The sequence below is a fragment of the Staurois parvus genome, unplaced genomic scaffold, assembly GCF_062004578.1.
Source record: "Staurois parvus isolate SC_StPar_1 unplaced genomic scaffold, SC_StPar_1.0 ptg000586l, whole genome shotgun sequence".
Taxonomy (NCBI): domain Eukaryota; kingdom Metazoa; phylum Chordata; class Amphibia; order Anura; family Ranidae; genus Staurois; species Staurois parvus.
The window spans coordinates 1,248,784-1,264,231 of NW_028318382.1; the positions used below are offsets into that span (position 1 = coordinate 1,248,784).

Consider the following 15,448-nt stretch of genomic DNA (forward strand, 5'->3'; position numbering starts at 1 on the left):
GATGTAAACCATTGGTGAGCCTCAAAAACAGGAAGGCCAGATTAGAGTTTGCCAAACGACATGTAAAAAAGCCTTCACAGTTCTGGAACAACATCCTATGGACAGATGAGACCAAGATCAACTTGTACCAGAGTGATGGGAAGAGAAGAGTATGGAGAAGGAAAGGAACTGCTCATGATCCTAAGCATACCACCTCATCAGTGAAGCATGGTGGTTGTAGTGTCATGGCTTGGGCATGTATGGCTGCCAATGGAACTGGTTCTCTTGTATTTATTGATGATGTGACTGCTGACAAAAGCAGCAGGATGAATTCTGAAGTGTTTCGGGCAATATTATCTGCTCATATTCAGCCAAATGCTTCACAACTCATTGGACGCCGCTTCACAGTGCAGATGGACAATGACCCAAAGCATACTGCAAAAGCAACCAAAGAGTTTAAGGGAAAGAAGTGGAATTTTATGCAATGGCCAAGTCAATCACCTGACCTGAATCCGATTGAGCATGTATTTCACTTGCTGAAGACAAAACTGAAGGGAAAATGCCCCAAGAACAAGCAGGAACTGAAGACAGTTGCAGTAGAGGCCTGGCAGAGCATCACCAGGGATGAAACCCAGCATCTGGTGATGTCTATGCGTTCCAGACTTCAGGCTGTAATTGACTGCCAAGGATTTACAACCAAGTATTAAAAAATGAAAGTTTGAATTATGATTATTATTCTGTCCCATTACTTTTGGTCCCTTAATAAGTGGGAGGCACATATGCAAACTGTTGTAATTCCTACACCGTTCACCTGATTTGGATGTACCCTCAAATTAAAGCTGACAGTCTGCAGTTAAAGCACATCTTGTTCGTTTTATTTAAAATCCATTGTGGTGGTGTATAGAGCCAAAAATGTTAAAATTGTGTCGATGTCCCAATATTTATGGACCTGACTGTATGTATGTAAAGCGCTGCGTAAAATTGACGGCGCTATATAAGTACCTGTAATAAATAAATAATAATAATTGTACTCACCGGGCATGAGGCAACCTCTCCCGAAAGCCCTCAGTGCAGCAGATGACCAGGAGCGGGCTGACACAGCTGTGAGCATAGCCCAGGCAAATAGCAGCTTGATTGAGGTAGAAGGTAGAGATTGAAGGAGGCCCACTGGAGAAAAGATTGACAAGCTGCACTGCATGGAAGGGAGCCCAGCAAAATAGGAATGCAGCCACAATAGCCAGAGCCATCCTGGTGACTCTGCGACTGCGCTGAGACGGAGCCCTTTGAACTCTTCTCATAACTCTAGAAAGGTGATGAAGGGTGAGGGAATACAACACTACAATGACTGACAATGGCAAGAGGAAAGTCAAGAGACTGTGCATTAATGTGTACCAATATAGCGATGGAGGAGCTCCAGGAAGATCCAGGACACAGAGAGCCACTCCATCTCCCCATTGCACTCCAGAGTAGAGGAGGACCGGTGTGCTGAGGAGGAGTGAGCATACCCAAACACAACCAGTTACTATCCACGTACAGCGCACACTCCTCCGCTGGCCCATGGTTGCTGAGTGCACCACTGCCACGTATCTGCCAAGAGACCAGAAAAAACATAATTCTGTTACAAATATTTAATGTTATCGGTTTACATTCTTATACCATTACTCATTAATTTTCCACTAATGTTTTCATACCTGATATACTTGATGGGTACAAATGAAAACATATCCCCTGGATTTTACTTTCTCCCCTTTTTTCTTATCAAAATAGGTATCAAATCTATACTGACACACACATTAACGCAATTTTATGCTAATCCGAGAAAAGAAAACTAATTTACAGAGATAAGAGAATAATACCACAATGAAAGATGATGCAATTGGGGTTCAGCTTTAATTTAGAGTTTAAAACCAGTGAATGCATATCTAAACCCAAAAACATTACTAGATTGAAGTATTCCAGTGCTTAGATGATGTGAATGTTTTATTTGTTAGATGTTTTATTATTTTATTTGTTGTTAGATGTTTAATTTTTTTTCCTTTATTTTTTGTGCTAATCCTATAAATACCATACTCTCTGGATTTCAAACCTGTCTGTCTATGTTGATCTCCATTACACGTGGGGTGATAGGATTAATAGTTTACCCAAGATTTATTTCCACTTCATCTCACAAGAAATGACAAGGATGCATGTCCAGCAAGATCAATACATATTTTCTGTGCTTGCTAACTATGTTCTTGAAAACGTATACAGTCACCACATCTAAGCACAGGCTTTAAATTAATAATATTTGTGTTCTTGGGTTTAGTTATACTTTAAATGTTCAACCCCACCTTAGTGAGCCATTCGCTGAAACACAGTTTTGAAGTTGATCAGTTTCATGTGATTTTATCAGTGATCTTTGTTCCTTAGGGTTGCTACAGGATCTGGAAGTACAACCTGAGAATTGTACAATGAAATATTGAAAATACAGGGACCCAAAACATACGTTTTTAAAGTGTTACTAAACCCAGGACCCGGCATCCAGTATATCCGGTCTCCCGCAGTACACAGAATATGAAAATTATTAGTTAATAATTATTTTAGTAAATATACACTGCTAAATACCTTTTCTCATCAGCAGTATATAGCAGTCTTGTGACTTCATTCAGTGTCCAGCTGAGAATTGGTTAATCTTGTAGGAAAAAGTTTTCATTCTGCTCTGACTGTCCTATGAGGCTGCATAACACCTGACCCTCTGTCTGGACAGTGCTGATTGGCTCTGTGCTGATCACATGCACACTCTCAAAGAAAACAAAAACCTCTCTAGCAATACACACTAAACTGAGCATGTGCAGAGTAACTCCTAGAGCTCTGTAATATCAGCAGATGGAATGGGGACTGTAGAAGGGGAGGATTAGAGAAGACACGATCAAACAGCCTTTTTACACAATGCAGAGGATTAACCCCTTAGGTTCCACAGTGAGTATAACAAGCATGCTTTACTGCATATACAGAGAAATTTACAGATGAATTGGGGACAGTAGAAGACGGAGAGGATCAGAGAAGACAGGATCAAACAGCCTTTTTACACAATGCGGAGGATTAACCCCTTAGGTTTCACAGTGAGTATAACAAGCATGCTTTACTACATATACAGAGAAATTTTACTACTGTTGGTTTAGTAACACTTTAGGTCAAAGCAATGTACAAAATGTGGTTACCCATAGAAGCCCACCAGGCTCCATGTATAACTTAAAGCGGAACTACACTACATCTGAGCACCACAAACCAAAAGCATTATTTAATTCACTTTTAATATTCAAAGCAAACTCAGCCTTCCATGTCTCAATGCTTTATTTTGCTGAGAAATCACCTCTTGCATTTCTGTCCACGTGCATCTTGAATTAGGTCAGAAGACTCGTGGCATTTACTTCCTGAAATCTATCTGCCCTTAGCTCAGGAAAGCAAGCAGTAGGGTGTGCTTAGCTGAGAAAATCCCTCCTGAAGACTTCTGAGATGTATGACATCATTTACCTAGGGCTGGAAACCAGGAAGTAACTGAAGAAATGTAAAAGGAATGTTTAAAACAAGCAAATATGATATACTTTCCTATTTACAATGCTAGCAGCATAACAATTAAAAATAGTTCATGTGGATTGAAAGAGTGAAGTCCAACTTTAAATCTCATATTTGAGGAGCCAGAAGGAAATGTTGCACAGGAACTTAAAAGAATATTTGCACCATTATTTTTCAAACAGTTATAGAAAAGTAAAACTAAATGTACTTCATTATTTAGTATGCTTCCCATTTTAAAAACTCATTGCTTGAGTACTTCATCGTTGTCACCAATGAAATGTCCTTGGTAGACCTCCAAGAACTTTGTTACCTTTTCCCACATTTTATACTGCAATCATATAGGTCACCCCCATTGTTAGTGTCTCCCTCTCCTTCATTTCTTTGTTTCTAGGGCAACTAAGAGTCTCTGCCATTTCCTCAGTACCTTATATTATAGGAGGTTGTATATTGCTCTTCATATAAAGGGCATTGTCTCCTCCTTCCCTTGCAAATAAAGTGTAAACCAGATCGTTCCCCAATTTTAGTTATGTCATGACTCAGAAGGAACCACAGGCTTCAAATTATCCCTTATCCACAGGGGTTCTATTTCTAGAATTCATTCTGTGCATCACAAACATATGGACAGACAGCCTAAAGTGGTTTTAAAGGCTGAAGGTTTTTTACCTTTATGCATTCTATGCACGAAGGTAAAAAACCTTCTGTGTGCAGCAGCTCCCTAAGCCCCTCAATACTTACCTGAGCCGCATCGCGATCCAGTGATGTGAATGACAGCCTAGGGTCTCTTCCTCCTCATTGGCTGAGACAGCCAGTGGGAGCCATTGGCTTTAAAAGAGAATCACTTTAACCATTTGATGCCTGGCCAATAGCCGTATGGCGTCCAGAAAAATGCACTAGCTTTCCGGGAGGCCGCCATTTGGCATACTCCCACACATGCGCAGTTCGCGCGATTGCAGACCCGCGCAGCGGCGCGATCTGTCACCGGCCGTGTACCTCGGACACGGCCGATAACAGATCTGAGTATCGGCCCCGTTGCCGGTACCATGTGACCAATCACAGCAGGTCACATGACAGTTGTATACAATGGATGGCTTCATTCATGCCATCCATTGTATACTAGTGTCTAGCTGTGAATGGTCACAGCTAATCACATGCACATGTCATGTGATTAGCTGTGGCCAAATCACAGCTAAGCACAAAAAAAAAAAAAAAAAACCCTGAATGAATCAATGTCATTCAGGTAAATGCTTGCTTATAGCAAAGTAATTCTTTGCTATAAGCAAATTGTGTAAAAAAAAATATATATATATATACTGATCACTTCCCCAAAGTAGTACAATGTTACTATGGTAACATTGTACTACTTTGGACATAGTGAAATATGAAAAACAAAATCTTAAAAAAAAGAAAAAAAATTTAATAAAAAAGTTAAAATAATAAAAAAAATTTAAAAAAAATATGTTTTTTTTTTTCACACTGTCACCAGTCAGTGTCCCTGATCACCGCCATGCCGGTTATATGATGACGCTGTACTGCACTGGTGACAGTATGTAAAAAACAAATAGTGAAAATAATTTTTTTTATTTTTTCATTTTCCGAAAAATTATGACAAAAAAAATACAACTTCAAAAAACTCGCCATGCCTCTTATGAAGTACGTCGGACTGTCTACTTTGCAAAAAGGGGTCATTTGGGGGACATCTGTACTATTCTGACATTCTTGGACCTCAAGAAATTAGATTGGCTGTCAGTACTTCAGGATTGATCAATATTCAGATCTATACCATAGTTTGTGAACCCTATAACTTTCCTACAAACTAAAAAATACATCCTAATTTGGGTTATTTTCACCAAAGACATGTAGCAGAATACATCTCGGCCTAAATTTATGAAGAACAATTATTTATTTGCAAACTTTGATAACAGAAACAAAGAAAAATGTGTTTTTTTTCAAAATTTTCGGTCTTATTTTGTTAATTTAGCAAAAAACAAAAACCCTGGCGATGATTAAATACCACCAAAAGAAAGCTCTAGTTGTGTGAAGAAAATGATAAAATTTTAGTTTGGGTACAGTGTTGTATGACCGCGCAATTGTCATTCAAAGTGTGAGAGCGCTGAAACCTGAAAAATGGCCTGAGCAGGAAGGTGTAAAATTGCCCGGTATTGAATTGGTTAAAAGAGAAGTGCGGGATCCAAAAAAACAAACATACATACTCACCTAGATGGCTGCAGCATTGATCCAGGCTGCAGCTGTCCCCCGCCACTTCTACACAGAGAACTGAGTGATCAGAGACTACTGACTTTAGTCCTACATTGTCTGAATCTGGGTCACAGGAGTGCAGAAAAAAAGTGTACTCCTGTGACCCACAGGAGAAGTATGGCCTAAAAAGCTTTGTTCATACTTCTCCTGTAAGGAAACTCTAAGCCTAAAATATAAAAGCCTAAAAAGTTATGTTCCTGAATAAAATATACCATTGGCATTTATTAACATGTATTTTAAACTTCACTAGCTTTTCAAAATCAAAGTTATTTAAAATTCATTTTTTTACATGTGAATAGCACATTTTACATGATGTCATTAAAGGACACTGCAGTTCCTTTGTATCAAATCTGACAGAAAATAAAGAATAACAGCCTTTGCTTTTTGATTTAGCAAATGTATACACAATACAATTTCTACCACCCTATAATGTTCAAAGGCAGCCATTATGGTTTAAACAAAGGATCTGCAACTAGTAGTTCAAGTGCCACATGTAACTGTCAGCTGCCTTTGTTTTTTACTGTTGCTCTATATTTGCATTGTATATTTAAACACTTGGCAAACAGCATCTGTTTAAACTAGGAGTGCTTTGCTCAGGAGTATATAGTTTACAATGTAGCTCAATGCACAGTGTACAGATGACAGAAGTGTGGAAGGGGGAAGGGGGGAGGGGTCAGAAATATGTAAGGCACAATCTGCAGAGGTCAGGAGTATGTAAGGCACACAGAAGGAGTCGGGTATGTATGGCACAGAGTGCATGGGTCAGGAGTATGTAAGGCACAGAGTGCAGGGGTCAGAGGTATGTACGGCACAGTGTTCAGGAGTATGTAAGTCACAGAGAAGGAGTCAAGGATATGTATGGCACAGAGTGCATGGGTCAGGAGTATGTAAGGCACAGAGTGCAGGGGTCAGAGGTATGTATGGCACAGTGTGCAGGAGTATGTAAGTCACAGAGAAGGAGTCAAGGGTATGTATGGCACAGTGTGCAGGAGTATGTAAGTCACAGAGAAGGAGTCAAGGGTATGTATGGCACAGTGTGCAGGAGTATGTAAGTCACAGAGAAGGAGTCAAGGGTATGTATGGCACAGAGTGCAGGGGTTAGGAGCATGTAAGACACAAAGTGAATGGGTCAAGAGTATGTAAAGTACAGAGTCACAAGTATGTAAGGCATAGTGTGCAGAGGAAGGAGTATGTAAGGCACATTGTTCAGGGTTCAGAGGTATGTAAGGCACAGTGTGCAGGGGGCAGTAGTATGTAAGGCACAGTGTGCAGGGGTCTGAGGTATGTAAGGCACAGTATACAGGGGGCAAGAGTTTGTAAGGCACAGTGTGCAGGGATCAAAGGTATGTAGGCTACAGAGCGCAGTAGTCAGACACAGAGTTCTGGGGTCAGGAGTGTGTAAGGCACAAATTTCAGGGGTCTTGACTATGTAAGGCACAGATAGCAGGGGTCTTGAGTATGTAAGGTGCAGGCTGCAGGGGTCAGGAGTATGTAATTCACAAAGCTCAGAGGGTCAGAGTGCATAATGAACAGAGCGCAGGAGTCAGGAGTAAGTAAAGCACAAAGCACAGGGGTAAAAAAAAGGAAACATACAGGATGCAGGGGTAAAATTAGGTAACAGCTAGAACACAGTAGTCAGACAATTTCTTTCTCCAAGAAAAAAATCCCCTCTTCCATCCCCCAGGATAAAAGGGCCCCCAGCATAAATTCCCCACTCCTTCCCTGAAATGTATTCACCTTGACAGTGCTTTACATCTGTTGATGATTCCCCCAGGTCCTAGGGCTGCAGCGTCCTGCATTTTCTTCTCTTAATTTGTATGCTCCTGCAGCTGCTTCCAGTGTCAACAGGGTATTATTTTCACTGACTTCTTCCACTTATCAACAATATATAGGGACTCTTCATTTTCCACTGACCACTAAGGTATGAGAGCACATATCTCACTGGAAACCAATGTAAAAGGATACTGCAATTCATTTTTCTGGCCATTATTACTGCTAGATAAATTTCATTATTATTGCTCAAAATAACTGTGTCATAAAGAAGTGAAAGGTGTTAAAAATATCTGCTCTGGCCATCACTTATTCTAGGCATATTGCATGTTTTATCCTGTTATTTTTTACTATATATCTACAACATGCTTAGCCTGCAATTATATTGTGAACTGTAGAGATAATTATTATAGCAAGGGTTCCCTGAAACCTGAAAATTATTTCAAGGGTTCCCTGTGGTAAAAAAAAAGGTTGAGAAAGGTTGAAACTACTAGCAGATGGCAGGTTACTAACCTTAACATTACTCTATGTATACTTCCATAGCTATTTTGTACTGTGGCTTTCAGCCACTTATTTTATTGGAAAAGCTGGCAAAGGTGAACCTTGAGTTTAGACTAATAGATTTGAATGCAAACCATCATCCTACTCAAAGCACATGAAATTATGAGGAACTTAAAAAGCTGCTCAATTCAAAAGATTGCTTCTGGAATAGCAGGAAATACCTTTTTTTTTCTAGCTGTGAATGGAAAGTCAAAGTGGGATGAAACCCTTTGGTTTAACGGTTTCCTAAAATAGTTACATGCAAGGCATGCCATGCATGATAACTGTCAGTTGTTTGTGCTCTCAACTGAACTGTCAAACTTTAAATGGCTGGTGTCATAACTGATCACTTGTGCAGCACCATGGCAGATAAAACAGAAGCAAATTCTAGCTGTGAATGAAAAGTCAAAGTGGAATAAAACCCTTTGGTTTAACTGTTTCCTAAAATAGTTACATGCAAGGCATGCCGTACATGATAACTGTCACAGTTGTTTGTGCTCTCAACTGAACTGTCAAACTTTAAATGGCTGGTGTCATAACTGTTCACTTATACAGCACAATGGCAGATAAAACAGAGGCTAAGATGACAACCTACTTGGCTGTAAAGTTAGGCATTAAAACATCGTCCCCACTGTTAATGTTTTAGGAGGACAGCCTCAATATCCACCCATCCAATATTGGATGCAGTCAGATTTGGGGTTCGCATGCTTGAACAAAATAATTTGTTGTCTGTTAAGTGATATGTTGTATATAATTTAAAATGGTATCTTTAGACAACACAGGAAACCTTTTAAAGCACATTTGCCTATGTGAGACGATTATGACAAATGACCACAAACACATACAGTGAGGAACAGAAATATTTGAACACCCTGCGATTTTCTCCCACTTCGAAATCATGGAGGGGTCTGAAATTCACATTGTAGGTGCATTCCTACTCTGAGAGAAACAAATTCAGGAAATCACATTGTATGATTTTTAAAGAATTTATTTGTCTTGCACTGCTGAACATAAGTATTTGAACACCTAAGAAACAGCAAGAATTCTGGCTCTCAAAGACCTGTTACTGTGCCTTTAAAAAGTCCACCTCTACTCCACTCATTAATCTAACTTAGTAGCACCTGTCTGAGCACTTTAAAGACACCTGTCCACCCCACAGTCAGTCAGACACCAACTACTACCATGGGTAAGACCAAAGAGCTGTCAAGAGACACCAGAGACAAAATTGTGGACCTCCACAAGGCTGAAAAGGGCTACGGGGCAATTGCCAAGCAGCCTGGTGAAAATAGATCAACTGTTGGAGCAATTGTTAGAAAATGGAAGAGGCTAAAGACGACTCTCAGTCTCCCTCGGACTGGGGCTCCATGCAAGATCTCACCTCGTGGGGTATCACTGATGATAAGAAAGGTGAGGAATTAGCCCAGAACTACAAGGGAGGAGCTGGTCAATGACATGAAGAGAGCTGGGACCACAGTTTCAAAGGTCACTGTCGGTAGAACACTACGCCATCATGGTTTCAAATCATGCATTGCACGGAAGGTTCCCTGCTCAAGTCATCACATGTCCAGGCCCATCTGAAGTTTGCCAATGACCATCTGGATGATCCAGAGGAGGCATGGGAGAAAGTCATGTGGTCAGATGAGACCAAAATAGAACTTTTTGGTCTAAACTTCACTCATCGTGTTTGGAGGAAAAAGAAGGATGAGTTGCATCCCAAGAACACCATCCCTACTTTGAAGCATGGGGGTGGTAACATCATGCTTTGGGGGTGCTTTTCTGCGAAGGGGACAGGACGACTGCACTGTATTAAGGAGAGGATGAATGGGGCCATTTATTGTGAGATTTTGAGCAACAACCTCCTTCCCTTAGTCAGAGCATTGAAGATGGGTCGTGGCTGGGTCTTCCAACATGACAACGACCCAAAGCACACAGCCAGGATAACCAAGGAGTGGCTCCATAAGAAGCATATCAAGGTTCTGGAGTGGCCTAGCCAGTCTCCAGACCTAAATCCAATAGAACATCTTTGGAGGGAGCTGAAACTCTGTGTTGCTCAGTGACAGCCCCGAAACCTGACAGATCTAGAGGAGATCTGTGTGGAGGAGTGGGCCAAAATCCCTGTTGCAGTGTGTGCAAACCTGGTCAAGAACTACAGGAAACATTTGACCTCTGTAATTGCAAACAAAGGCTTCTGTACCAAATATTAACACTGATTTTCTCAGGTGTTCAAATACTTATGTTCAGCAGTGCAAGACAAATAAATTCTTTAAAAATCATACAATGTGATTTCCTGAATTTTGTTTTTAAATTCTGTCTCTCAGAGTGGGAATACACCTACAATGTGAATTTCAGACCCCTCCATGATTTCTAAGTGGGAGAACTTACAAAATCGCAGGGTGTTCAAATACTTCTGTTCCTCACTGTACAAGGTCTTTCTACTGTTGGAAGAGCTTTAAGATAAAGTCATTCTGCAGCAACAAAGTCTCCTGCCCACAACTGACCTCCAGTGCCAGTAAGAGTTTACCTTCTGTGTCTGAAAGAAGAAATGACTGTACTGCATATGGGTCCCAATCAGATTTCCTTTTCATTCTTTCATTGCAGGTGAGAAAATAAATGGATGCAATGAAAAGCACAGATAGTTCTACTCTGAGACACATAAAAAAGAAAACTAATTTTACCCATGCTTCCTTTCTCTTTGTAGGAGTTCCATAGTCCATTTTGTGCCACAGCTCAACTTACTGCCAGTAAACCTAAGTCCTGGGGTTATGAAACCTCAGGACACCAGATCTCTGTAGGCTTCCTTTCCATGTAAACAAAATACCTTGCTTGTTTTTCTCAATTACCTGTCCACACAGAGAGCAGTGATGATGCCAACACCTGTGATCTGGTTGTTAAGGTCCAGGGCAGTCACAGCACGGCACAGGATGTCTCCAAAAACCCAGCCTCTGTCATGGAGAAGTTGATGGATAAGAAGGGGCATCCCAAGCAAAGAGAGTAGGTCAGCCAGGGCCAAGTTCACCACATACAGGTCAGACACCAGAGTGTGTCGGCAGCTGAGCAGCACTGCTAGGACCAGTCCATTGCACAGTACCCCACAGCCACAGATTATCCCATACACTACCCCCCACCCAGGACCTCGTAGAGACATAACACCAGAGGCAGGGGGTAGGGTTGTAGGCATCCAAGGAAGTGAAGGTGTCATGCTCTCAGGAATAGCTTCTTTGAAAACTATGGGGTTTACCTGGTCTTAACAGATGTTTTAAGTTTTTGCCATTGCCTACACGTTTGTTAAAATGTAAGCATATCCTCTGTTGTGGCACAGTCTGTCCCATGTGACTGTTACTTGTAGTGTATTTGCTTTATGAGACTTAAGCCTCTTTTGACTGTAGCACTATAAGCATACATACATACAGAGTGAGCCCCTCATTCTCATTGAATTCCACTGCCTACTCTCTACAGTAGTCTCTGATTGTACATTTCCACAGGTTCAGGTTCATTCTGTTCTCACTTTCCCATCATTGTGGCAGCCCTAAAAAAGAAATAAAGGAGACAGATAGATGGTTAATGACCTCACTCCCACGCAGAGACATGACACCTGTATGAGTCTGCACCATTGCCTACCCACAGATCAGCACACTCTACCGTATACACTAGCATACACATAGTCATACCATACAGTATATATATGCTCACTTTATAGCCAGACACAATCTGTAGTGATAAGAGGCTACTGATGCTGCAAGCCCAATATAATGCCTACACACATCTGGGTACATTCAATATTAGACATACATAGTCATTGCTCATACAAGCTGGCTTTATGTTCATAACCACTTTCCAGAAACCAGTGGCATTTCACAGGCAATGCTAATCCAGTCAATGCAGCTGTACTGCATTACCACAAAGCGTATCATTAATATACTGCAGTATAGTGCTTGTCTGCTTGGCTATAAAACAGGCATACAAAGCTAGTTTGAACAGAAAGCAAAATATAGGTGCTGTCATACATCACAATTACATCATTAATTTACATATTTGTGCTATACACATGAAATACTCTCCTTTTATATTCTGCTCAATCACTAATACTGTCTCATTAAAACAGATGCAATAATACACAGATGGTTCTCTATGACTTACCTGCTGTATAGCTGCCTCAGTGAATGTGTCTGCATTTAAGTATGTGACAAGGACAAGATCTGTGCTCCAATTACCTGTGACTTGTTGCTTGGTATTGCAGGGAAAGCGGAAAGGAGAGAGAAGGCTAATAGGTAAGAAATGGGCATTCTAATCTACTTATATCTACCCCTCTGTATGTCTCTCTCCCCTCCCTCTTCTAATAAACCCTCTCTCTTTCCTGCTTTTCATGATCCCCTCTCTTTCATTCTGTTTGTGTTCATTGTGTTATGTCTCTCCTCCCCCTACTTTCTACTTGTACTTGTCCATTCTCAGATTCAGCTGGTCGTTTACACTCTCCCTCTTTTCACAGAGCTTTCTATTCTTCCTCTATTCTGCTCTATACCTCTCTCATAGTCATCCTTCTCAGTTATGCTCTGTTTTGATCCCCTCTGTTTCCTTTCTCTTTGACATCATTCATGTAGGTCCATTAGCTAACCCTCCCCTATTCTATACACACTCAGATTCCTTATTAAGTGCAGTTGTTTCATCTTCTCTGCAAATGCCTCCATCCAGATGTGCTGTTGTTCTGCATCAAAAATTGCTGAAAAAATTATATGTACTTTTTGCTATAATGTAGCATGCATGAGATGAGAAAGGTATTGTGGGCTTTTATTATGATGGGATAGATCTTAAATCCAGGGGGAAAGAAAATTTAAAGTTGCAGTCCATCCAAAACTAAAATGCCATTAAACTGACTCACTGGCTACTTATATGCTTTCAAAACTCCAATGAAAGCTCATCTTCATACAAATAAGTCTCATGTTTCCTATTAGTTTTGTGCAATAAAAAGTGCAACAGGACAGTAAAGCTTGGCTATACATTGGTAGATTTTTGTACAAACATTCATACAACAAATCTCATCTGTACATTTGATAATGCCATCAGAGACTTGTGAAAAGTCATTTGGTAGTACTTAAAAATTTTACATTTTGAACCATCTCCGTGGAAGTAATGTACGAGTGATCAGTTTACACAAGGGTGCGGAGAGTAGATGTCTGGAGATCTTCACTGAATCCTTGTTTAAAGATCTTCTAAACCTCACTGATGTCTACTCAACATATGTGGTGGAGTGTTGATATTTGGAGGAGGATACATCTTGGGGAAAAGCAGTGTTCCTGTTTCTCTTCTACTCATGTCTCAGCATCCCACAAAGATTTAGCCTTTGCGTGTCTCATTATTCTTTCACAGATTACTGCAGCCACATTTCTCTTAAATGGTATTTCAGACCATGCCCCATTGTAGCTTTTCTTTACTGTTGGTAATGATGCTTGCCTGTTAAAAGTGAGATTCAGATGACCCCTACAGAGATACTCCAGGTCTTTTTAACCTATTACCATTATCCACACATTCTCCTGTATGATGTTTCTACACTGAGAAATAAATTCCAAACCCTACCTATCCTGGTTCGTTCCTCATCAGATAGAACCCTTTTGGAAGACCCTATTACTTTAGATGAGGTTAAAGCCGCTATCCTGTCCTTTTCCAATAATAAGACCCCAGAACTGTATGGAATCCCTATTGATTGGTATGCACTGTGTATACAGTCAGGTCCATAAATATTGGGACATCGACACAATTCTAACATTTTTGGCTCTATACACCACAACAATGGATTTGAAATGAAACGAACAAGATGTGCTTTAACTGCAGACTGTCAGCTTTAATTTGAGGGTATTTACATCCAAATCAGGTGAACGGTGTAGGAATTACAACAGTTTGCATATGTGCCTCCCACTTCTTAAGGGACCAAAAGTAATGGGACAATTGGCTTCTCAGCTGTTCCATGGCCATCTGTGTGTTATTCCCTCATTATCCCAATTGCAATGAGCAGATAAAAGGTCCAGAGTTCATTTCAAGTGTGCTATTTGCATTTGGAATCTGTTGCTGTCAACTCTCAAGATGAGATCCAAAGAGCTGTCAATATCAGTGAAGCAAGCCATCATTAGGCTGAAAAAACAAAACAAACCCATCAGAGAGATAGAAAAAACATTAGGCGTGGCCAAAACAACTGTTTGGAACATTCTTAAAAAGAAGGAACGCACCTGTGAGCTCAGCAACACCAAAAGACCGGAAGACCACGGAAAACAACTGTGGTGGATGACCGAAGAATTCTTTCCCTGGTGAAGAAAACACCCTTCACAACAGTTGGCCAGATCAAGAACACTCTCCAGGAGGTAGGTGTATGTGTGTCAAAGTCACCAATCAAGAGAAGACTTCACCAGAGTGAATACAGAGGGTTCACCACAAGATGTGAGTCTCAAAAACAGGAAGGCCAATTTAGAGTTTGCCAAATGAATCTAAAAAAGCCTTCACAGTTCTGGAACAACATCCTATGGACAGATGAGACCAAGATCAACTTGTACCAGAGTGATGAGAAGAGAAGAGTATGGAGAAGGAAAGGAACTGCTCATGATCCTAAGCATACCACCTCATCAGTGAAGCATGGTGGTGGTAGTGTCATGGCGTGGGCATGTATGGCTGCCAATGGAACTGGTTCTCTTGTATATATTGATGATGTGACTGCCGACAAAAGCAGCAGGATGAATTCTGAAGTGTTTCGGGCAATATTATCTGCTCATATTCAGCCAAATGCTTCAGAACTCATTGGACGCCGCTTCACAGTGCAGATGGACAATGACCCAAAGCAGACTGCAAAAGCAACCAAAGAGTTTTTTAAGGGAAAGAAGTGGAATGTTCTGCAATGGCCAAGTCAATCGCCTGACCTGAATCCGATTGAGCATGCATTTCACTTGCTGAAGACAAAACTAAAGGGAAAATGCCCCAAGAACAAGCAGGAACTGAAGACAGGTGCAGTAGAGGCCTGGCAGAGCATCTCCAGGGATGAAACCCAGCGTCTGGTGATGTCTATGCATTCCACACTTCAGGCTGTAATTGACTGCAAAGGATTTGCAACCAAGTATTAAAAAGTGAAAGTTTGATTTATGATTATTATTCTGTCCCATTACTTTTGGTACCCTAAGAAGTGGAGACACATATGCAAACTGTTGTAATTCCTACACCGTTCAACTGATTTGGATGTAAATACCCTCAAATTAAAGCTGACAGTCTGCAGTTAAAGCACATCTTGTTCGTTTCATTTCAAATCCATCGTGGTGGTGTATAGAGCCAAAAATGTTAGAATTGTGTTGATGTCCCAATATTTATGGACCTG

The 15,448-nt window shown here is 40.7% G+C and overlaps 1 protein-coding gene across 1 annotated transcript in view; it reads right to left on the reverse strand.

Annotated features, from left to right (window-relative positions):
* The window catches only part of LOC149450011 (melanin-concentrating hormone receptor 1-like), a 32,484-nt gene extending 19,795 nt beyond the window's left edge, over positions 1-12,689 (reverse strand). The window contains exons 1-3 of the mRNA XM_089692436.1: positions 12,238-12,689; positions 10,941-11,626; positions 1,015-1,566 (exon numbers count right to left, since the gene is read on the reverse strand). Coding sequence (XP_089548562.1) covers positions 1,015-1,566; positions 10,941-11,299 — 911 coding nt within the window. The 5' untranslated portion in view covers positions 11,300-11,626; positions 12,238-12,689. The remainder of the gene's footprint in view (positions 1-1,014; positions 1,567-10,940; positions 11,627-12,237) is intronic.
* Between the last annotated feature and the right edge of the window lie 2,759 nt (positions 12,690-15,448).